The sequence below is a fragment of the Nomascus leucogenys genome, chromosome 21 (assembly GCF_006542625.1).
Source record: "Nomascus leucogenys isolate Asia chromosome 21, Asia_NLE_v1, whole genome shotgun sequence".
NCBI classification, from domain to species: Eukaryota; Metazoa; Chordata; class Mammalia; order Primates; family Hylobatidae; genus Nomascus; species Nomascus leucogenys.
Window position 1 is genome coordinate 47045380 of NC_044401.1, and position 24506 is coordinate 47069885.

A 24506-nucleotide genomic window follows, 5' to 3' on the forward strand; every position below is an offset into this window, starting at 1 on the left:
ATGAGCCAAAGAAGAAATCAAAAAGGGAATAAACAAGTATCTTGAGACAAATGAAAATGGAAACACAAGGTACCACAACTTACAGGATGCAATAGAAACATTTTTAAGAGGGAAGTTTATAGCGAAAAATACCTACATTAAGAAAAAAGAAAGACATCAAACAACCTAATTTTATATTTCAAGGAACTAGAAAAGGAACAAACTAAGCCCCAAAGTCAGCAGACTGAAGGAAATAAAAAAGATGAGAGCAGAAATAGAAACTAGAAAAACAACAGAAAAGATCAACAATAAAGATCAACAAAATTAACAAACCTTTAGCTAGACTAACCAAGAAAAAAGATAATTCGCATAAACAAAAGTATAAATGAAATCGGAGACATTACAACTGATATCACAGAAATACAAAATATCATAATCAACTACTATGAACAATTATACACCAAGAAACTGGATAATTTAGGAGAAATGGACGAATTCCCAGAAACACACCATCTATCCAAACTGAGTCTTGAAAAAACGGAAAATCTGAACAGACCAATAACGAGTAAGGAGATTGAATCAGTAATCATAAACCTCCAAGGAAAAGAGACAAAGGAAAGCCCAAGACCAGGCCTGACCACATCTTTACTCAGTTTTCCCCACGGCCCCCTGTCCCCACCCCCCTTAGCCTGTCTCCCTAATTTCCTTTCTCCTGAGGTGCTCCCCGGGGAAACCCCTTGCACCAGAATCCCCTACGCAGGCTCTGCTTATAGGGAAGAAATGGAGGACAGAGGGGATGGAGCGGGATGTGCCAATAAAGTATTTTGAATGAAACTAGCAGACACCTTTGTTCCTAAAGATTCCATGGTCACACCAGCTCTGGGATGTTTACTAGCTTCTTCACCCTGAGCTATTCTCAATCTCAGAGCCTCATTGCTCTCAATCATTCTCTCCTCCTCACCCCTTTCTTTCCAGGTTGCCAATAGGAGCTCCAAATACTTTCTGGCTATTTCATGTAACCATCTAGTTTTCCTCAGCTCGGCTTCATGCACACTTTTGCAAATCAAAGCCATTCAGCAACTCAGAGGAACAAAAAGGGGCTTAGTTAAAGGTAGCAGTGTCTATGACTGGCAACCGTCTGTGTGCTCCCTTACACATAGGGTCTAAATGCCCCTCCCGGGGCATTTAGAATAAAACCCACAGTCAGACCCTGCCTCACAAGACCCGACATGATTTGGGTCCTCACCGCTCCTCTGCCCTCTTCTCACTTTCCAGCCATGGGATGAGCCCTCTTTCTCTTTTCCTGCCTGAGGCTCCCAGAAAACCTCTTCCCCTACCTTCTTCTACATAAATCCTACTCTCCCTCCGGCTCAGTTCCAAGCTTCTTCCTCAGAGGTTGCTCTGGCCACTGAAATTAAAAGAGGCCTCCTTCTGTTCGTTTCACTCGTGGCACCGCCATGCAGTTTTCTGTGTATCACCGTCAGTTTCCTTGCGTGCGTGTTTGGCTTTTCACTTGTTTCCCCCTTGCACTGTAAACCTCTCAAGGGCAGGACACTTGCTGTCTTGAGGGGCGCTGTAATGCCAGGGCCAGGTCCCTGCCTGTCTGGCGCTCAGCCAGTGCCGCTCTACACGTGTTTGCTGAATGAATGGAGCAGTGAACCCTCAGAAATTCGCCTCCAGAAGAGCGCCTTGGCCGTCTCGGTGTCTCCTGGCCTCAGAACATCACCCTTGGCTCTCCCTGAAGGGTGAGCTCCCAAAGCGAGAACGTGACCCTGTCCTGCACCCAGCCCACCACTCCAGGGCCTCCGCCGGTACACGTCTTCGGCCTCCGCCTAACGCACTCTAGCAGGCACAGACCGCCACGCCCCCACCCCTCCAGACGGAAGGACTGCAACCCCCACAAGGCACCGCGACTCAGCGCCACCCGATTGGTGAAGCCTCTGGCGGCGGCCAATAGGACGTGGTTTTGTTGGCGTGTGCCGCGGCCGCGCGAGTCTTGGAAAGCGTTGTTGGCCGGGTTGCTCTGGAGCCGGGTCTCGGGTCTGGTGGCTGCCTGCCCTCCAATATCTCGCCATGGGGAGCACGGAGAGCAGCGAGGGCCGTAGGGTGTCCTTCGGAGTGGACGAGGAGGAGCGGGTCCGGGTGCTGCAGGGCGTCCGGGTGAGCGGCGCCGCCTGGGCCGGGGAGGGCGTGGAGGCCGCGGGCGGGCGGGGGAGGTGTGGGGCGGAGCGCGGGGCCGGGGCTCCTTCCACGCGTGAGGGGCATGGGACTTGGGAGACTCCGGGGGCTCAGGCCAGAAGGAGGCTGCACCGAGACGCGAGCCCGAGGCTGGCAGCCTTGGAGCTTCGCGACACCGGCTTCAGGGAAGGAGTGGAGAACGGGACAGGTGCGAGGCCCCTGGGACACGAGGGACGCTCTGGCCACGTCCTGGCTCCAGTCGGCTTAGTTTTTACGTTTCTTGAATTTGCGCCCGGCCTCCCAGCCCGTGACTCCTCAGGTGCGCGCCTCTCGTTCTGGGTACGCGGTGCTTCCCACCTGGGCTTTGCCTGGGCACTCAGCTCTTCCCCGCCGGTCTGTTCTCCACAGCACATCTGAGGGGCGCAGTAAGAACCGTAGCTCAGATCCGATCCCCTTCCTTGCCTAAAACTCTCCGGTGGATTCCTAGCGCGCTTGGATGATGCCTTCCCTGGTTCCAAAGCTGGCAGCTGCCCGCCGACCTCTGGGACTGCATCTCGGGCCATTTCCGTCTCGTGGCACCCGCACCTCGTCCTCAGCGTCAGGACCGCCGTGTTTTCCTGGAGAGTGCCGCTGGCTCAGCACAGGGTCTGTGCGCCGGCTGTTCTCTCTCCTTCAGCTCTCCTTAAATCCCGCTCTTTCTTGCAATTCTTGTTGTAGTTCAGATATCACCAGATAATCCTTCCCTGACCACCCAATCTGAAGTAGCCTCCCACCCCCCGTCACACATTTATTATTTTCATAGCACTCATCACAATGATCACTTCTGTTGATAATTGTTTACTTGTTTATTGCGTTTACCGCTAGAGTGTAAGCTTGTTGAGGCTAAGGTTCCTGTCTGATTGAAGACTGTCCCCAGAACCCAGAAGAATAAAAGCAGCTCTCATTGCAGTGTAGGGGCCATGCTTTGGACTAAACCCTTTGTAAGTAACTAATTTAATTTTCAACAGCCCTATTTAGCGCATTATTATAGATTAAGGAGAACTGAGGTACTGAGAGGTGAAGGAACTGATCCAAGGTCATGTAAATAGTAAGTGGGAGAGCTGGGATTGAAACAAGCCAATTCCAGGGCATGTTGCTGTGCTCGGCCTCTTCCTCCACCTGTGTCTACACCTGCAGGTGCTTTGTAAGTAACTGCGGAGAGAAGAATGAACCCAGTAAAAGGGACCAGGATTAAATGAAATGCACAGAGCTGGGTGTAGGTGAATTAGTTAATTAAGGAGGAATTAGGGAGATGGCTTAGAAAGACAGACTTCAGGAGGTCTGGCTCATTAGCTGTGTGACCTTGGGTAAAAAACTCTTTTGAGCCTCAATGGCCACATTAAAAAAAAATTGGATGTGTATGTATCCTAGGTACTGCCTAGGATAAGATGATGTCTGTGAAAGTGTTAAGGAAATGCACAGAGAGAGTGCTTTGTGGAGGCCTCTCTTCTTAGCCTAGCAGAGTACTTGGCACATTTGGTGCTTGCTATGTGTTGTATAGTTTTGTGGACCTCACTTGTGGCAAAGATTAAATGGGGGAGGAGATGGCTTGTGTTGGAAGGCCGAGAGGGAGGAACCTGAATTGGAATTTAGAAAGAAGCTTGGCTCTGTTTGCGCGCTCTCACCCATGTGATTTGGTCTCCTGTTTTGGGGAATGTTGGAAAGTTAAGCTGGAGTCTTTAGGGGTTCAGGGGAGTGCCTTTGGGCGTGCCTTCTTCCAAGTTGATTGGAAACCTCATGTTTTTTGAGTATTATATAAGACAGGTACATTTTATTTCTAGTTCTCTTAAATACTTCTGCAACATATAAATTCTCTGTATTTAAAGATGGAGAATTGGGCTTAGAGGGGTTAAGGAATTTGCCCAAGGTGTTAATCTGAGTAACTTCTGGGACTTTAATTAAGATCTTTTGGGTGCAAAAAGCAACTTTTTCTCACTTCTGTAATCCCCACCCCCCCATGACAGCCTGAAAATGTTGTGACAATACTGTACCTGTCCTGACAGGGATGATAGTGCCCCACTTAGTTTTAAAACTAGAAGGAACTTTGGTGACTGACTGCTTTCTTTTCCAGCTGGGCAAACTAATCAGAGAGGATAAATGACTTGTCCAGAGGTGCACAGTAAGGTGCACAGCCCCATGTTATGAGAGCCATGTCCATCCTTCTGCTTGTGTTTGAAAGAGGAAAACTGAAGAAAGGAGGTGATGGTAATGAAGAAAGGATGTTTTGGTGTAGGGACTTTTTCTGTTAGCAGAGTTATTTGAGGGTTGAGGAATTCACCTTGTCTTTAGGCAAGTGAGTGAAAAAGATTGCCAGATCATCAAAACAGTTGCCAAAGTGAACATATCAGTTAATTTAATGAGAAGCAGATGCCAAAGAAGATCTGCCCCAGCTTCTTTAGAGCAAGTTGAATATTCTTAATGACCATTTGTATTTAATTCCTGAGGCCTGGTCTTAGAAAATGTTCTTGTCCCTATAAGATTAAGTGTTAGTGGCCAGTAGTGGTGGCTCATGCCTGTAATTTCAGCACTTCGGGAGGCTGAAGTGGGCAGATCACCTGAGGTCAGGAGTTAAAGACCAGTCTGGCCAACATGGTGAAACCCTGCCTCTACCAAAAATGCAAAAGTTAGCTGGGCGTGGTGACACACACCTGTACACCCAGCTACTTGGGAGGCTGAGGCAGGAGAATCTTTGAACCCAGGAGGGGGAGGTTGCAGTGAGCCAAGATTATGCCGGTGTCCTCCAGCCTGGGTGACAGAGAGAGACTCCGTCTTAAAAAAAAAAAAAAAAAAAAAAAAAAAAGATTAAATGCTAGGCCTTGCTAGTTTACATACTTAGTTTGCATAAATTCACAAAGTGTGTTCGAACCGTAATTCCATGGAAGGTAAAAGAAATTTGATGAATGCAAATGCTGCAGTTATATTCAACTCCAGTTTTCAGACCAAATGTGTGAAATACATAAATATTTTGTTTCAACCAGTACATTTAACCTCATCCTTCAGTAAGAGAAGGCACACATGGCAGTCATGGCGCGTATGTGTCCGCCTTCCCTCTCCTCCTCTCCACCTGAGCCACCCTCTTTGGTGATTCAGCTGACGTTGGTTGCTTGTGAGCATCCAGACCCCTCACTGTTCACCAGCCTTTTCCCCTTTCCCACCACTGAGTCCACCCTTGTTCCAGTCACTTGCATGTTCCTAGAGTCATTATCCTCTCCAGGCTTGATCAACTTTACCATCATGGATTGGTCCCATGAGGCTGATTCTGGACCACGGTGGAGGGGAAGATCAAGAAGAATGTAGTCAGACACACAAGAGAGTCCCTCAATATGCCAATGCCAGAGAGGCCGTGTGCCAGAGCGCTGCACCTGCAGCTGCCAGTTATTCCTCACCTCAGTGAATGTCCACTGCCTTCATGTTACTTGCCCAGCACTGGGCCTGGCCTTGCTGAGACAATGAGGGACAAAGCCGAGGACCCTGTCATCGTAGAGACCTCAGCCCAGTAGGGAGAATGGACCAGAAAGGAAGAGACACAGGCAAAAGACTCAAAGAGCTGCCAGAGCTAAGGAGGAAACAAAAAGGGTGCAAAAGCTACTGGGGCTGCCTGCTTGAGGTGGGATGGTCAGGCAGTGCCTCTCAGGAGGAGATGTTGACTGTGGCCTGAGCCAGCCCTGTGAAGAGTGTACATATTCACTCTGTTCTAAGCACTGTGCCAGGTGTATTCAGAGCATCACCCCAGGAATTCCACATGCTTACCTTGTGAGGGGTCATTATCCCCATCTCAGAAGTGAGGAAACAGGTTCAGTGAGGTGAGGTAACCCAAGGTCACAGAGCTGGAACCTCAGGGTCTCTGACTCCATAGCCCATGTGCTTGGCAGCCACAAGGAGGGTAGGATGCTTGAGGATGTGGCAGGTGGTGAGGCCAGACTCAGGGCCCAAATGCCAGGCAGGGCTGTGAACATGTTATTCTGGAGGCCACACTGCAGTTCTCTGGTCAAGAGCAGACCTGTGACGCTGATTTTTCTTTAAAAACAAAAACCAACAGGTGTAAGCCAGGTGCAGTGGTATGTACCTGTAGTCCCAGCTACAAGGGAGGCTGAGGCAGGAGGATCACCTGAGCCCAGTGGTTTGAGTCCAATGTAGCAAGACCCCATCTCTTGAAAAAAAAAAAACAGCTTTATTCAGATGCATCATTTTACATATTATAAAATTCACCCAGTTCAATGCTTTTTAGTAAATTTACACAGAATTGGGCAACTGTCACCACAATCCAATTCTGGAACATTTATGAGACCTAAAAAGATGCCTTGACCTGTTTGCAGTCACTCCCCATTCCCACTCCCAGTCCCAGGTAACCATTTATTCTGTTTCTCTATAATTTTACCTTCTCTGGACATTTCGTAGATAGTCACCTCTTGATCTTTAAATGACCTATCCATGGGTCATTGGTTCCAGGACCCCCATGGATACCAAAATCCTTGGATGTTCAAGTCCCTTATGGAAAATGGTGTATTTGCATATAAACTATACACATTCTCCTGTATACTTTAAATTATCTCTAGATTACTTATAATACCCAAACAGTGTAAACTTTATGTCAATAGTTGTTATACTGTGTTTTTAAAGATTTGTATTTTTTTTATTGGTATATTATCTTTTATTGTTTCTTTTTCTCAGATGTTTTCCATTGGACCCATGGATGCGGAGGACTGACTGTAAATGTAAATGATTCATGCATCTTTTATTTCTGGCTTCTTTCACTGAGCAAATGTTTTTGATGTTGGTTCATTGATGTAGCAGTATATATCAGTAGTCTATCCTTTTTATTGCTGAATGCTATCCTGTTTTATGTATATACTGCATTTGGCTTATTCAGTCACCAGTTGAGGGCATTTGCATTTTTTCTACTTCTTGGTTATTGTGGGTAATGCTGCTCTGAACATTTATGTATTTACAAGTTGTTCTTTTGCAGACAAATGTTCTTAGTTCTCATGGATAGATACCTGAGAGTGGATTTGTTGGGTCATTCAGTTTATGAATTTTGTGAATTGTCAGGTTTAATTTTTAAAGAAACTGCTGAACTGTTGGCTGAAGAAGCTGTACCATTTGATATTTCCACCAGCAATGTATGGGATTCCAATTTCTTCATATCTTCACCTACACTTGTTATTATCTTTGATTCTAGCAATTCTAGTGGCTGTGAAGTTGTATCTCATCGTGGTTTGAATTTGCATTTCCCTAATAACTAATGATGTTGAGCATCTCTTCATGTGCCTATCCATATATTTTCTTTGGTGAAATGTGTTTTCAGATCTTTTGCCCATTTTTAATTGGATTATTTGCCTTTTTATTATTGAGCTATAAGGTATCTTTGTGTATAGTAGGTGTGTGTAGGTTATACGCAAATACTGTGCCATTTTATATAAGGGACTTGAGCATACTCAGATATTGGTATCCACAGAGGTCCTGACACCAATCCTACATGGATACCAAAGGATGACTGTCCTCAATTATGCCATTCTAGGGGAAAGCAGCCATAGACAATATGTTTAAGTGAGTGGTTTTGACTGTGTTCCAGTAAAACTTTATTTACAAAATCAAGTGGTGGGTTAGATTTGCTCAAGCACCAGAGTTTGCTGAACCCTGATCTAAATCAATGTTTGCTTCATGAGATCTTATTTCTCCAGGCTCTGTTGAAAAGATTATTCTTTCCCCCATTGAATTATCTTGGAACGTTTGTGAAAATCCATTGCACATAAACGTAAGGGTTTATTTCTGGATTCTCAGTTCTGTTCCATTGATCTTTATGTCTGTCCTTATGCCAATACCATGCTGTCATGCTGATTATTGTGGCTTTCTTTCAAAATTGGGGTGTGTAAGGCCTCTAACTTTGTTATTTTTCAAGATTGTTTTATCTGTTCTGGATCCTTTGCATTTCTAAATACATTTTAGGGTAAGTTTGTCAACTTCTGCAAAGAAGCTGACAGGGATTTTGATAGGATTTCTGTTGACTCAATAGATTACTTTAGGGAGAATTGCTATTTTAGCAACATGGAGTCTGCCAATTAGTATGCATGAAATATCTCTCCATTCATTAGATCTTTCTTAAGTTTTCTGAGGAGTGTTTTGTACTTTCAGTGTAAAAGTCTTGTACTTCTGAAATGTATTCCCAAGCATTTTATTATTTTTGATGCTATTGTGAATGAAGACATTTTCTTACTTTTATTTTTGGGCTTGTTGTTGCTAACATATAGAAATATAGTTGGTTTCTGTATATTGACCTTGTATCTTGCAACCTCGTTAGACTCATTTATTAGTTCAAGTAGGGTTTTTCTTGGGGTGGATTTCTTAGGCCTTTTTACAAGTAGGATCATGTTGTTTGCAAATAAAGACTGACTTCTTTTCCAGTCTGGATGCCCTTCTTCTTGCCCTCTTGCTTTGGCTAGAATCTCCAGTACAATGCTGAATAGAAGTTGTGAATGTGAACGTTGTTGCCTTGTTCCTGAACTTAGGGTGAAAGCATTCAGTCTTCCATCATTAAGTGTGTTAGGGTTTTCGTAGATGCCCCTTATCAGATTGGTAACTTTGTCTTTTAATAGTCACAGCCACTGGTTTCTCTCTGTCCTTATGTCCTTTTTTCCCTTTATAAGCTCTAAGAAGGCAAATCCTGGATTTTCATGTTAGTGTCTGCTCATTAATATATACATGTTGGGTTACATGCTTGGATTAATGAATTGGCAGTCCTTCTCTAGCCAGGCTGGCAATCTTGAATCTTGTGGCAGCTGTGCATGAGAATCTTATTCTTCCAGGCTTTAACACAGACCTGGTCTGGATGTGTGCAGCAGACTTTGTTTTCCGCCATGTGATTGCCTAGTGAAATGCTTCTGAGCTTGCCTCCTTGACTGTTTCAGCTTGAACATGGAAGTTCCTTATGATATGTTTTATATGATTACTTTTCCTGTTCTTTCTTTTCTTCCTGCTGGATGTTAAACTCTGTGCTTGGGATCCTGTTCACTCTAGAATGTCTGCTTTTTGGTTGCAGCATTCATCTTAGTTGACTCACTTAAAGGCAATGTGGTAAACAGAAGATCCCAGACCTGGACTTATGCCCTGACACTTCAGAAGGATGTGTCTTTCTCCTTATGTGCAAGATAGAGATATGATGTAGCATCTCCATGCACCCATTCAGCATAGACACCGCGAAGGGGTTGCATTATAGATCGTCTCTGGTCTCCACAGCTGTAAAGCTCACCTGGCCAACTGTTTGGATGAGTGCAGTTTGATGGAGCCCACATCAGGAATTGCCAGCTTGGAAAGCCAGAAAACAGGCGGCCAACTTCTCTGCTGCTTTTCAATGAACAGTATCTGCTTCTGATTTCAAGTCCAACAAACGGTTCTTGAGTTCACACTGTGTGCCGGTTTCTGGGCTAGCTGCTTTCACATGTATTATTCTGTTTGATGCTCCTGAATCCATCACATGTTCTGACAAGTGCTGAGGCATTAGAAAACAAGGTAAAGCAAATTCTGCAGGGAAGCACAGTACTTTAGGTCTCTCTGCCTTTTCCACCTCAGCTGCTGAGAAGTGGAGGCTCACCTTAAAGACAGATGGTTGAAGGCCCAGACACCTGCATGTAGATTCCCCCTGGTGCGTTCCATTTTTCTGCCTTGGTCGTTCTGAAACTCACTGTGTATGAGAATGACAGCAGGGGACTGTCTACACAACCACACTGTACTTGAGGTGCAGAAGGAATCACTCTCAAGGGTTTAGTTGAATATCCTTTAAATTTTATCGTAATTGTAGTACAGTGTAACCAGTAATGCAATCTAAATAGAACAAGAGTTAAAGTTATTTCCACCTTCTGACTAAAGCATATGATCCTCATATATGATGAAATTCCATTACATTCCTCCTTTCTTGTATCACAGTACAATGTTGAAGGTCTCTGTGTGTAAAAGATAAATCTATAAAATAATATAAACGTAAGGTGGTTGTTAATTGTAACCCTTACTAGGCTCATCTCGGGCCAGTTCCCACATTTGGAAAGTAAAGGTGCTGCACTGGAAGGCAGCCTTGATTCTCCCAGGCTTCAAGTGCTGCCTTTTCCCTCTATTGGAAGGGGTTGCTCCTGCTCTCCACAGTGGCACTGGTGTCCGGCATCAACCACCGTCTCTGCCCTTCCTGTGTCTGGTAGGAGCTTCTGACTGTTTCTGAGCCCGTTATCCCTTCTGCGCTCTGTTCCTGACCATTCTCTTTTGTCCTCATTCATGCACCCATGATTTCTGGATTCTAAATATCCAACCCAGAGCTTTCTAAATGCCCCTGCCAGCACCCCCGTGCATATCCCATGGGTACATTTAATTGACTGTGACCAAATGGGACTCACCCGCATTTCTTCTCTGCCCCCTTAGAGATGACCCTTTTCTGTTGTGAGTAGCTCTACTATCCAGTCCTTCATCCGGAAAGCTGTGGTCATCCATGTTCCTCTCTTTCTCTATATTCATGACAAGTCTTGAGCTTTACCTTACAGCAGTTTTGTTCTCTCCTCTTTGTCCTTCTTACTCTCAGTTCAGGCCTACACTATCTTCCCCTTGACCAGCTGACAAATTGTTGTTTATTAGCTTGCTTCCCACAAATCTATACTTTCTGGTGCTACCAGGCTAATTTTTTTTAAAAAGGTAAATTTTACTTTTGAACAGGTTTCCAGGAGATGGTCATTAAATACAGATGGTTGAAAAAGGTGCCCGGGGAAAAGCCCATCTCCCTTCCGCTGTGTTTTGTCAGTCCTGCTCCCAGAGGCAGCCGGTGACCAGCTTCTTGTGTCCCAGGGACTGTTCAGAGTTGAGGCTGATTGTGTCACATCCTTTCATGTCTCCCCCTTGCCTCTTGGTTAAAGGCATGTTTCCGGGTCTGGCTCACGAGGTCCTCCATGTGTGGGCGCCAGTTTCTGCCTTCACTGCGCCTCCCTGCAGGGACACTTGATCCTGCGGGACCCTAAGCTGCTTCATGCATGTGTGCCTGTGATTCTCCTCCCCTCCTTTGGCTGGCCAAGTGCAAGTGTTGCCTTCAGAAGGAGCCTTTGGTGGTGTCCCCTGCAGACTCTGTGCTCCCCTCCCAGGGCTTAGTGCCCTGGGCCGAAATGATCTATTCCACACTGACTTCCTTACTGCCCCATGAACAGGGGCCACATCTTCTTCATCTCTTTGCCCCCAGCACCTAAGCCAGAGATTGGCACAAGTCAATAAAATACTTGTTGGATAAAAATTTAAGCCACTGGCTCAGTTCTTCTTGCCTCAAACTATGAGTCCAGAAACTTAATGAAATTGATTTTAAGTAATTGCCACCATTTAAAAGTTGGGAGGCTTTAGATTGAGACCATCTTGTCTTAACACGGTGAAACCCCGTCTCTACTAAAAATACAAAAAGTTAGCTGGGTGTGGTGGCGGGTGCCTGTAGTCCCAGCTACTTGGGAGGCTGAGGCGGGAGAATGGCGTGAACCCAGGAGGCGGAGCTTGCAGTGAGCTGAGATTGCACCACTGCACTCCAGCCTGGGCGACAGAGCTGGACTGCATCTCAAAAAAAAAAAAAAAAAAAAAAAAAAAAAGTTGGGAGGCTTTACATAAAATTGATTTTTAGATTTTTTTGGGGGAACAAATGGAAAGTCTGCCATTCTCATGTGACAACACTTTGTTGGAGTTGCAAGATGGCTACGCTCTTCAGGTGGCTGTGCAGTCTCATTACAGTTACACCATGGTATCCTTGCATGGTGCTTTATAAATTTTATTTTTTAAAATCAGGCCTGTTTTATTTGTTTCCACCACCTGTCCGACTCCTGTGGGCATTTGTGTGTGCCATGCTTGATGCAGGAGGTCTCCGAGGGCTCTTCTTGTTCTGCCTTTCTGGGATTGACATCTGTGGTGAGCAGCCGGTGCATCTAATTTCAGCTCATGGAAAACTGAAGAGCTAGGGAACAAAATCTCCAAGGCAACAGCCTTAGGCAAGGGGGTGATCTTTTTCAGATCACGGGGTTGGGCAACACCTCTCCAGAGATTGGGGTGTCAGGCATCGGGGTGTTGGCACCAGGAGCTGACAGGCTGAGCCACCTGGAAGCCTGTCCTTCTGAAACCGGCCGCGTTGGCACTGTCCTGGTGCTAGGCCTGCCCTGGCCCACCCTGCCTGCCTGCTGTAGGCCTGAGCTGATTTGATCTCTTCCTCGTTTTCCAGTGCCTGGCACCCAGCAGGCCCTTGGAAAACACTGCGTTGAGTGGATGGAGCATGGCTGCGTAGGCCTGTCTCGGCTGCTGACCCACTGTATAACTTTGGGAAGTCACTCTCTGCACCTCACTCTCTTCCTCAGAGTGAGGACGATGACACCGCTCCTGCCTGTGATGCCTCGCTTTGTGAACTGTGTGAACTTTCAATGCAAAGAATAATGCTTAAACTGCCTCCGTATTGCGCCTTCCCAAATGTGCCTAGGTAGTTAACATTTTTAAGGTTAAAAACATACTAATTTTCATCTTGACATTCAACTAGTTTTTGAAGTAGGTTGTCCGTTTTGTGGGTATACGGATGCTCTGCCCGTCCATCTCCCTGGGGCTCCATAAAGCAGTCGGTGGGGGAAGTGGGAACTGCAGATCATTCCATTGTTTCCCAGTCTTCCCTTCTATGAAAAGGGTTACTTGTCACCTCAGAGCAGCTCCATGTTACTGCCTTTACTTATGCAGGGGTCCCTGTTAAGTGTCCAGGGTTTGGATTTGAGTCATGACCCTAGCACTTCCCACGTTCCACCTCCCTGACTCTAGTTTCTTCATCTGTAAAATGGCGATCACTGCACAGGGACTGCCCTTACCTGGAGCCTGGCATATGGAGTGTGCTCTAGGAACAGCAAGTCAGGGTCGTTTTTGTCATTAGCCTTAAATAGGCATCCTTATCATCACTCTTGGGTTGCAGTCTTCTCTTCTAGCCATGAGCTTTGCTGCCTGCCTCTGGAGTGTGGGGAAATTACATTCTTACCCTGGCCTGCCCCTAGGCTCTGGTATGTCCGGGATTCCCTAACATCTTTCTAGAGAGGTAGCCTCTTGTAGCTTCCTCTGCAACCTGTTTGCCTGTGGAACAGAGCTGCATGGATGGACTTGGAACACGACACACCCACACAGAGATCAATAATGTGGCTCAATAACGATGCCTGCCTCTTTCCCGCGAGCCATACTCAGGGTCTTGCTATCAGTTTTCCCTCATCCCTGTTACTTTAGGAGTTCTTCTTCTTGTGGAATGTATCTTATTTTTAAATGCCAGCTGGCCACAATTTGTCATGAATCCTTTCAGAGTTTTCCCAAGGCTGTGGATACAAGTGCACTCTTTCCTTTCTGCAAGTACAAATGAGATCACGCTATTCTATCCATTCCCTTTTCCTCTTACCTGCGCATTCAGTCAGATGGTCTGAAATAGTTTCACTTCCTTGGTGTCTTTTGTAACCATTCCCTCCCTGTCACTGCTTCAGTTGTCACACTTCTCGGTGCTCTTCCTCCTGATTTGCACTGTTGTGGTGGTTTCCCTGCTACCAGCCCCTTCGTGATCTCAGTCCCTTCTCCTGCTTTGCCAGACCTTCCTGTGCAACGAGAAGACTGACCACATCCCTGCTTATAGCCTTCACTGACTCTCAGTTCCAGCTTCCTTGGTTTGCCATCCAAGGCCCTCAACAGGTGGCCCTCCAGCAGCTCCTCACACCTGATGTTTTCATGTCCCTGCCAGACTGAGCCGTGGCGCTCCTTGGAGCTCCCTCCCTTCCGTGCCTTTGCTCATGCCACACCTCTCTCTGGAACTCCACCTTCTGCTCACACCCCTTCTCTGCCGTCGTCCCTTCAGGCCCGATTCAGCCCGATTCAGGCCATCTCCCTTCTAGCTGGAACTCGGAGTTCCATTGTTGAACCTCCTGGGCCCTTAGCAGGGCTGCTCGTATCCACTGCTCAGTGGCTTGTCTTCTCTCCCTCTGTATCTGTCTCCTCCACCCTGCTTGACCGTGAGCTCTTTGAGTAGAAGGGTCATGGATGTCATATCTTTATATACTCCATCATGCTAGTGCCATGTTATGGACCCAGGCCTCTAATAAATATTTAATTCATGTGTCTCCAGTGTGCTAAGCCCTGAAGATACAGCAGGAGCATCATGGAATCCCTGCGCCTGTGGAGCCACTGTGCTGTTGGAGTGAAGACAAAGAAGTGCTTGGGGTCTGTTGTGCCAGGTGGTCATAAGTGCTGCGAAGGAAGCAAAGCAGAGTAAGGGGAGGGATGGTGCTGGCAGGGGTGGGGTCGACAGGGGGACTGGTTCCAGACAGGGGAGTTGGGGAAATTCGTGCTGAGGCTGAGCCTGCTGGGAGTCGGTTGGTTCCCTGGCCTTTCTGCAGCAATCTTGGCCCCTCTTTTTATTGCTTTAGCTTCTGTGGTGGTCGTCCCTTCTAGGGGGCATTCTAGGCAGTGAGTGATGCTTAGCAGGTGCATCTGCCCTTGCTCTTGCTGTTGGGGTGGCAGCCTGCTGCCTTCAGAGCAGAGCAGCACAGCAGTTAAGCACGCAGGCCAGGGTCAGGCAGCTTTCCCTGCAGTCAGGCTTTGGTCCTGCGGCTTCATGGGCTGGGCAAGTTCTTTAACCTCTCTCTACCTTGGTTTTCTCAAGTAGAAGGGGGTGTGGCATTGTGAGGATTAGTGAGGTGGTCTGTGCACAGTGAGTGCTGGATGAAGGTTAATCAGTAGGTAGGTAGCGTTAGTAAGGTGGCACAACTCAGTTACAATCATGACTCTCATCTCATGACCTTATATCATGACCTTATATTGGGTCAGCTGCACACTGCTCACTCCTGTCCTTGTTCATTCAGTTGTTGATAATACCTCCTTGAGGTTTTTAAGATGGCACCTTTCTCCTTACAACCTTTTAGTCACGAGGTGGCCATGTGACTTACTCATAGACCTGTATGGTTTAATAAAGAAACCCATATGGTGGCATGCACCTATAGTCCTGGCTACTCAGGAGAATGAGGCAGGAGGATCCCTTGGGCCCAGGAGTTCGAGACCACCTGGGCAACAAAGGGAGGCCTTATCTCTAAAAAATAAAAAGAGAAACTTATAGCCCTTTGGTAACTTGCCTCTAAGTTCACAGTTGCTTTTGGATGAGGCTGGCATTTTGGTTAGGGTCAGATTTTGGTTTCTTCCTTGGAAGGAGGTGGGATCTGGGTTCCAAATGCATTTGTTAAGGTGGAAGTGCTGAGGGGTGTGTGTGTGTGTGGGGGGGCTTAGATTGAGGCTTGGGCCCCTCCCTGGCCCGGCCTTGCTTTTGACTCAGACTGTCTGTGGGCCTTCCCTACTCTGCACGCCTTCGCCGTCCATCGCGGAGCTTGTAGGGCAAGGACTGTGGGCTGGAGAGGGGAGGAGAGAGAGTCTCTTCTTGGACTTCACTTTGTCATCAGTCTTGTGGAGGTGCCAGCCAAGTGCGCCAGGGTAGTGGCAGGGAAGAAGCCCCTCTCCTTGGTGTCCCCCTGTTACTCCAGGGTGAGGGCAGGTTCAGGTTTGAGCCACAGGGTGTCAGAGCTGGAGGGCACTTTAAAAAGAATCTGCCCAATTTAATTTTGTGTACAGTATGGACAAGCTGAGAAGAGACTTGCTCAAGGTTGCAAAGCTACATGGAGAGCACTTAGAACAGTGCTGATGGTCTGTGGCAAATGCTAACTGTTGTTATTATTGATAAACTCATGTATTTTTATGTACCCAATATGTGCCTGGTATGGATTATAATTAATATTTGTGTAGCACTTTGCAGTTTTCCCTTAATAGCTAATATCAGTTGTTTACATTGTACCAACTGCTTTGTGTAGATTGCTTCATTTAATCCTGGAAATCACCGTAGAGTCTGTACAATTAATTCTTTCCATCTAACAGATGAGGAGACTGACTTAGAGCTAAGAAGTCCCCTGGCCAAGGTCACACAGCTGGTATGCAGCTTAGCTGGGATTCAAACCTGGGCTGGTCTGACTGCAAAGCACTGAGCTCCTGAGCTGTGCCTCAGCCAGGCCAGCCTTGAGGGAGGTTTCATTTCCTAGGTGAGGACAGTGAAGCTCAGAGAAGCTAAAGAATTGGGGCAGCACCACGCAGCTGGAGGGTGGGCAGAGCTCCTCCTCCTCTGTACTGCTCTATATTAGCCCTCTGTCCACTGACCACACAGGACCTCCTGGCCAGCTCTGATGGCACTGTGACCAGCGGGCTGTGGCATCAAGCACGCGGCCCCGTCTGGCTCTGGAGGCCTCCCCTCTGGTTCTGTTGGTGCGGGGAGCACTGCCCAGATGGTGTTTATTCTCACATGACTGCTGTGTGTGTATGTATATTTGTTGATTAAAAATATTACTTGTTGTATTTTGTGGCAACATAAAAAAATTACAACTCTCTCAGTGCCAACAAGAATCTTGCCAATGTTTTCATTAACCTCTTACAAAGTAAGTTGTGTGGTTCCATTCCTGCCCCCTGGGGTTGCAGCTGGCAAATCTGAGCCTCCCATTCACCTGTGCAGAACCCCCCGCAGTGACCTCCTCATGCCCTCAGATCAGATGTGAATGCTTTACCCTGGTCGGCCAGGGTTCATACGGTCTAGCCTTTGCCTGCCCCTCTGGCTGGATCGTCTGGTCCCCTTCTTTTAATTCACTGTCCTTTGGCCTGCCGGCCTTCTGTGGGGCCCTCAGACATGCCAGACTCAGTCCTTCTCAGACACTGTGCTTCTCCCCTCTGCTGGAACTAGGTTTCAGGATGTACATGTGGTTGAGCATCTCATCCCCGGGTGGGCGTCTTAACAGGAATGTCACGGCTAAGCAGGCTTCCCTAGTGCATGTGGCTTCTTGCCCTGCCGCCCTGCATGCTGCCATCACTTTATGATAGCCGTTTCTTCTTTCGTAGATAGCACCAATCACTAGTGCACCTCGTTGGTTCTTCAGCATACGTTTAAGCATTTCTGAAGTGGGGATGTTGTGTATGATAGGATGTTGTGTATGATAGGAGGAATGTTAGTTTCACTAGGGTTTTTGTCTTTCATCAGGCCATGTAAAATAATGGTAAGGTTTACAGTTGCTGGCGTCCTGGCTTAGGTGAGGGAGGACATGGGAAACAGTGTGTTTACTGGGTATCGTCTGTCACCTGCCATCCGAATGTGAGCTCCAGAAACTGAGGGACTGTGTCACTCCCTGTCAGTGCTGTTGCTCACTGCTTCTAGCGCATTGCCATCACAGTGAGTGCCTCATAAAGAGGGACAGTGGGCTGTGGTTATGGCTCCCTTGTCTGTTTGCCTCTGGACAGGGTGCTTCCTCTGCTCCTTGCCTGGGCCGCACTATCAGAGTCTTCTTTTTTTTTTTTTAATTTGAGACAGAGTTTCACTCTTGTTGCCCAGACCGGAGTGCAATGGCATGATCTCAGCCTACTGCAACCTCCACCTCCCGGAGTCAAATGATTCTCCGGCCTCAGCCTCTTAAGTAGCTGGGATTACAGGTGCCTGCCACCATGCCCGGCTAATTTTTGTGTTTTTAGTAGAGACATGGGTTTCACCATGTTGACCAGGCTGGTCTTGGACTCCTGACCTCAGGTGATCCACCTGCCTCCCAAAGTGCTGGGATTAGAGGTGTGGGCCACTGCACCCAGCCAAGAGTCTTTTGCATGGCAGGGCCTGGTCTTCCCGGTCATGCAGCCCTTTTCCATGGCATGGATTAGGACATCGTCAGCTGTGACTGCCACTGTCATGTAGATCACACGTGTCGTGGTTGCCTCGTCCTCATCCACATAGATCCCAGGACCCCTGAGGTTCATTCCTCACTGCTGACCTCCCTCAGGACACCCAACCGGGGCTTCTAGTCCCTCAGGGGCCTGGTGCATTCCCACAGGGTCCACTCTGAAATAGGGGGTGCTGTCCAGTCGTGTGCTGGTAAATTTCTAGCTGGCTCTGCTAGAAACTCTGGCTCACCTCCCTCAAAGGGCCTGGTTTGTAGCATTGGCCAGTTTCTATGGTGGATATACCACTGTAGCCAATTCCAAACTGCTGTCATGAAGTCAACCAGCACATGTTTCCTGAAAATTTAAAAATCAGCTCTTAGCCAGTTTCAGCCACCATTTGGATGCCCAGATCTTTTCGTTCAGCCTGTGTTCCCTGAAGTGCTGGCTTCAGGAAGTTCCCTGAAGTGTTCCCTCTTGAGTGCCGGCTCTGTGTCCCCACCTACGGGGAAGGATGTTCCACGTTGCTCCTGCTGTCACCTTGCACCCAGCCTGGTGTCCTGTTTCCACCCTCAGCATGTGGCTAAGTGCTTACTGGGGACTTGGGGCCTTAGATGTTTCTCCTCATTCTCCCATACACTGACTCACTCAGGGTCTTAGTTGCTACAGCTGCAAAAAAGGAGCAAATGGGCAAACTTGGGAAGGTTTCTCCCTTTTACAATGTGGGATTTTTGTATTTACCTGCAATCAAACGGATCTGCTGCCTTCTTAGAATAATTTTCTTAATTTCCTCCCTTTTTTTGTCATTCTCATGCAAATTATTCCACGAACTTGAGATCAAAACTCCTTTTCTTCAACTCTGTGCTCTTGTTCATTCCCTGCAGTCAGGGCAGCCACCAGATGAGCCCTTCATCCCACCTCCCACGCAGGCCGTGATGATGTTTCCTTGCTCACAAACTTTCAGCGTCTCCTCGGGATGGTTGGACCTCTCCCTTTGCCTGACTTCCAAGCTTCCTTCTGTGCTGGCTTCATCCAAGTCCTTCCACCCCATGCCTTCCAAAGTGAACCTATGGCGGCAGGCGCATGGTCTCTTCTATCTGTGCTTCTTCCTCAGTGTCCTGCCCTAGGCTATGAGGTTTCTGCCTTCTGCAGTCACCGCTGCCGTCCCGCCCATGGGATAGAGCTTCTCCTGTGTCTAAGTCTGCACCTGCCTTAGGGAACCCATCCCTCGCTTGGCTGCTTCCGGCCACTGGAATCCCTCCTTGTGCTGTTCTCATTGACTTCCTGTCTGGGCTGCTCCTCTTTGTTTTTGGTGTTCTCTCCCTTTTTATTTGTAACAGCTTTATTGAGATGTGATTCACATGCTATACAATTCACCCATTTAAAGCATGTGATTTAATAGTTTTTAGTGTATTCACAGGTATGTGTGACCATTGCCACAATCATTTTTAGAACATTTTCATCACCCCCACCCCCTACCCTCCCCACCAAATCCTACTTACCCTGTAGCTATCAGCCCCCACCCCGGTCCCTGCATTTCCCCAAGCCCAAGGCAATCACGAATCTACTTTTGTGTCTAGAGATTTGCCTGTTGTAGAATACGCTGTCCAGTGTGGCCTTTTGGGTCTGACTCCTTTCACTTAGCGTAGTGCTTTCGAGGTTCCTCCATGTTATAACGTGTCAGTAGTTCATTCCCTTTTATGGCTGAATAATACTCCATTGTATAGATATACTTCATTTTACTTATCCATTCATTGGTTGATGAACATTTGGGTCCTTTCCATTTTCTGGCTATTACAGATAATGCTGATGTGAACACATGTTTTCATTTGTCTTTGGTATGTAGTGAGGAGTGGAATTGCCATATCAAGTGGTAACTCTCCACATCCTTGCAAATACTTATTATAATTTGACTTTAAAAATTTATTTATTTATTTAGAAACAGAGCCTCACCTGTTGTCCAGGCTGGAGTGCAGTGGTGCAGTCATAGCTTGCTGTGACCATGACTTCCTGGGCTCAAGCGATCCTTTTGCCTCAGCCTCCCAAGAAGCTAGGACTGCAGGCACATGGCACCACACCTGGCTAATTAAAAAAAAAATTTTTTTTTTAGAGAAAGGGCCTCACTGTGTTGCCCAGGCTGGTCTCAAACTCCTGGTCTCAAGTGATCCTCTTGCCTTGGTCCTCCAAAATGCTAAGATTACAGATGCGAGCCACTATGGCTGACCATTACAAGTTGACCTTTTAATTATAGCCATCCTCGTGGGTGTGATGTGGTACCTTATTGTGGTTTAAACCCGTGTTTCTCTAGAGACTAATGATGTTGAGCATCTTTTCATGTGCTTATTGACCATTTGTATATCTTCTTTGGAAAAATTTCTATTTAGATCCTTTGCCCATTTTTAAATAGGATTATTTTTCATTTTATTATTCAATTCTGGAAGGTGTTTATATGTTTTAGATAAAAGTTCCTTATCAGGTATATGATTTGTACATATTTTCTCCCATTCTGTGGGTTGTCTTTTCAGTTGCCGTATGGTGTCATTTGGTACTCAAAACTTTAAAATTTTGAAAAAGTCAAATTATTTATTTCTTTCATTGCTCATGCTTTTGGTGTCATCTCTAAGAATGTATTGCCAAAGCCAAGGTCATCATGATTTAGCCCTCTGTTTTCTAATAAGAGTTTTATAGTTTTAGCTCTTAATGTTTAGGTCTCAGATCTGTTTTGTATTAATTCTTGTATATGGTGTAAGGTAGGTGTGCAACTATATTATTTTGCAAGGGATATCCAGTTGTCCCAGCATCATTGGTTGAAGAGACTGCTCTTTCCCCACTGAACCGTCTTGGCACCCTTGTTGAAATCAACTGACCATAGAGATAAAGATTTCTTTATGGCCTCCTTATTCCCTTCCATTGATATGTTTGGTCTTCTCTTGTCATATGTCTTTAACTAGTTATTTGATTGTATATATCTTAAATACTACAGGGACTCTATTATTATTATTATTACAATCTTTTGTTCCTAAGGAAATGTTCATGGTAAAAAATTAAGATACAAAAGTCCCAAAAGTGAAAATCCTGCCCCAGCTGCTCCTGTCCCCACTTTCAGGACCTCATCCTCTGAGTACTTTGCTAAGCAGTTTTGTAGATTTCTCCCTGGAGCGGATCTGTATATGTGTCTCATGTGCATGCATGTGAAATCCAAATGCAATTCACACTTGTGGATATGTGTATATGCATATATTCAAATTCAGCAACATTTATATTTGTACGTCTGCATTTTTTTTTTACAGAATTGAGATATACAAAAAATTCTATGACTTTTTAAACAATCAGCAGTATATCTCATGTGTCTTCCATGACAGTGTATATGTATTCTACCTTGTTCTTTCTTAATGGCTCCATAAAATTCTATAGGATGTATATGCCGAAATTTTCTCAGTCAGTTCTCTGTCGTTGGATGTTTATGTGATTTCCTTTCCTTTTTTCCCTATTTCCTCCAGTGTCACAGTGAGTGTCCTTCCACGTGCCTCTGTGTACATGGGGGAGTACTTTTCTCAGTGAGATATTCTGGAAGCGGAGTTGCTGATCATGTCTTTTGTCTTACAGTAATTTTTAATGTCTTTCCCTCAGCTGTGTTTTATGATGCCTTGCACATATTAGGCACTTAATAAATATTTACTAAAGTGAACTCTTAAGGATTTTTATGCTGGATTGATCCCCAGCTTGCTGTTTCGTCTCAGTAAACTGTTCTATGACACCCTTAGGCCTATTTCACATCCTCTAAAATGAATGAGAGTTTTGGCTATCCAGTCTTCATTAGGGGAACTGAGGTGAAATTAGTCAAGCAGTATTTTGATTATCTACTGTATGTGTGGCACTGGAGGTGTACAGAGATGAGTGAGATTCAGGCTTAGCCCTCAAGGTATTTAAAAATCATCAGGATATGCAGGTGGGAGGTGTAGTACTTCTCTGAGAAGCACATGTGTGTTGTCAGGGGCTCAGAGGAAGGGAAAAGGTGATACCGCACACCTGGGAGATGGTGCAGGCATGGCTCCAGATACCACAGTACAGCGGACATCAAAATAAAGCAAATCATGAACTTTTTGGTTTCCTAGTATATATAAGAGTTGTGTTTACACTATACTGCAGTCTCAAGTGTACACTAACATTATGCCTAAAAAGTGTATATACCTTAATTAGAAATACTTTATTGGCAAAATATGCTAATGATCATCTGAGCCTTTAGTGAGTCATAATCTTTTTGCGGCGGGGGGTCTTGCCTTCTTGTTGATGGCTGCTGACTGATCGGGATGGTGGTTGGTGTGGCGGTTTTGTAAAATGAGACAACGATGAAGTTTGCCACATCGATCAACTCTTCCTTTCACAAAAGATTTCTCTGTAGCATACGATGCTGTTTGACAGCATTTAACCCACAGTGGACCTTCTTTCAAAATCGGAGTCCGTTCTCTAAAACCCTGCTGCTACTCTATCAACTAAGTTTATGATCCTATTCTAAATCCTTTGTTGTTGTTTCAGCAGTGTTCACAGCATCTTCACCAGGAGCAGATTCCATCTCAAGAAACCACTTTCTTTCCTCATCCATAAGAAGCAACTCCTCATCTGTTCAAATTTGATCCTGAGATTACAGCAATTCAGTCACATCCTCAGGCTCCACTTCTAATTCTACTTCTCTTGCTGTTTCCACAACATCTGCAGTGACTTCTCCATTGAAGTCTTGAACCCCTCAGAGTCATCCATGAGGGTTGGAATCTAATTCTTTTAAACTCCTATTAATATTGATTTTTTGACCTCTTCCTATGAATCATGAATGTTCTTAATGGCATCAGAATGGTGAGTCCTTTCCTCAGAGTTCTCAATTTACTTTTCCCAGGTCCATCAGAGGAGTCACTATGTATGGCAGCTCTAAGCTTATGAAATGAATTTCTTAAATAATAAGACTTGAAAGTCAAAATTACTCCTTGATCCATGGGCTACAGAATGGATGCTGTGTTAGGAGGCATGAAAACAACACTCATCTTGCGCATCTCCATCAGAGCTTTTGGGTGACCAGGTGCATTGTCAAGGAGCAGTAATATTTTGAATGGATTCTTTTTTGCTGAGCAGTAGGTCTCAACAGTAGGCTTAAAGTATTCAGTAAAGCATGTTGTAAACAGATGTTCTATCATCTAGACTCTGTTGTTCCATTTCTAGAGCACTGGCAGAGTAGATTGAGTATCATTCTTAAAGGCCCTAGAGTTTTCAGAATGCTAAATGAACATTGGCTTCCATTAAAAGTCACCAACTGCATTACCCCCTAACAAGAGAGTCAGCCTGTCCTTTGAAGATTTGAAGCCAGGCATTGATTTCTCCTCTCTAGCTGTGAAAGTCTTAGATGGCATCTTTTCCCAGTAGAAGACTGTTCTGTTTAGTATTGCCACCTTCATCAATGATCTTACATAGATCTTCTGGATAACTTGCTGCAGCCTCTCCATCAGCACTTGCTGCTTCACCTTGCACTTTTACGTTATGGAGATGGCGTCTTTACTTAAGTCTTATGAACCAAACTTGGCTCACTTCAGTCTTTTCTTCTGCAGCTTCCTCACCTTCCTGCACCTCTCAGCCTTGACTGAATTGAAAAGAGAGAGAGCCTTGGGCTCGATTAGGCTTTTGCTTAAGGGAGTACTGTGGCTGGTTTGATCTTCTATCCAGACCACTTAAACTTTTTCCATATCAGCAGTGAGTCTGTTTCACTTTCTTACCATTCATGTGTTCACAGGAGTAGCACATGTAACTTCTTTCCTCAATTTTTCCTTTGCATTCACGACCTGGCTAACTGTTTGGTGCAACAGGCCTAGCTCTCGGCCTGTCTTAGCTTTCGACATGCCTTCCTCACTAAGCTTAATCATTTGTAGTTTTTAATTTAAAGTGAGAGATATGGGACTCTTCCTTTCATTTGAACACTTAGAGGCCATTGCAGGGTTATTAATTGGCCTAATTTTGTTGTGTCTCAGGGGATAGAGAGGCCCAAGGAGAGGGAGAGAGACAGGGGTGGGGGAATGGCTCATCACCGGAGCCATCAGAACACAACAGCATTTATCGGTTAAGTTCGCCATCTTACATGGACAATGTTCTCAGTGTCCCAAAACAATTACAAGAGTAACATGAAATGTCACTGATCACAGATCACTATAACAGATATAACAATGAAAAAGCTTCAAGTATCATGAGAATTATCAAAACATGACAGAGAGACACAAAGTGCATGCTGTTGTAAAGACAGCGTCAGTAGACTTGCCTAATGCAGGCTTGCCACAAACCTTCAACTTGTAAAAAAATGTGTTATCTGCAAAGTGGAATAAAGAGAAATATAATAGAAGGAGGTACCTTTGCTTCACTTGCATGCTGTCGAGGGGCAGCCTTCCCTGGAGAAGGGGACATTGAGATACCTCCAAAGAAAGGATATGATTTGGACGGGTGGAGATGTCCCAGAGAGGGAGGTGGTGGGCTGGAGGTGGTTCAGAGGGAAGAGCATGCCCGAATTCAGAGGAGGTGAGAAAAGTGAGACATCAGGTTCCCCTGAGGACTGG

At 45.9% G+C, this 24506-nt stretch overlaps 1 protein-coding gene across 3 annotated transcripts in view; it reads left to right on the forward strand.

Annotated features, from left to right (window-relative positions):
- Positions 1-1965: 1965 nt before the first annotated feature.
- Positions 1966-24506, forward strand: part of LOC100589116 (plexin-A1) — a 334429-nt gene continuing 311888 nt past the window's right edge. For 2 of the 3 annotated variants that reach the window (XM_030801674.1, XM_030801675.1), the window contains exon 1: positions 1986-2139. In XM_030801674.1, the coding sequence (XP_030657534.1) occupies positions 2053-2139 (87 nt within the window). In that variant the 5' untranslated portion in view covers positions 1986-2052. Of the gene's footprint in view, positions 2140-24506 lie in introns of all 3 variants that reach the window. The other variant, XM_030801673.1, reaches the window with a different exon arrangement.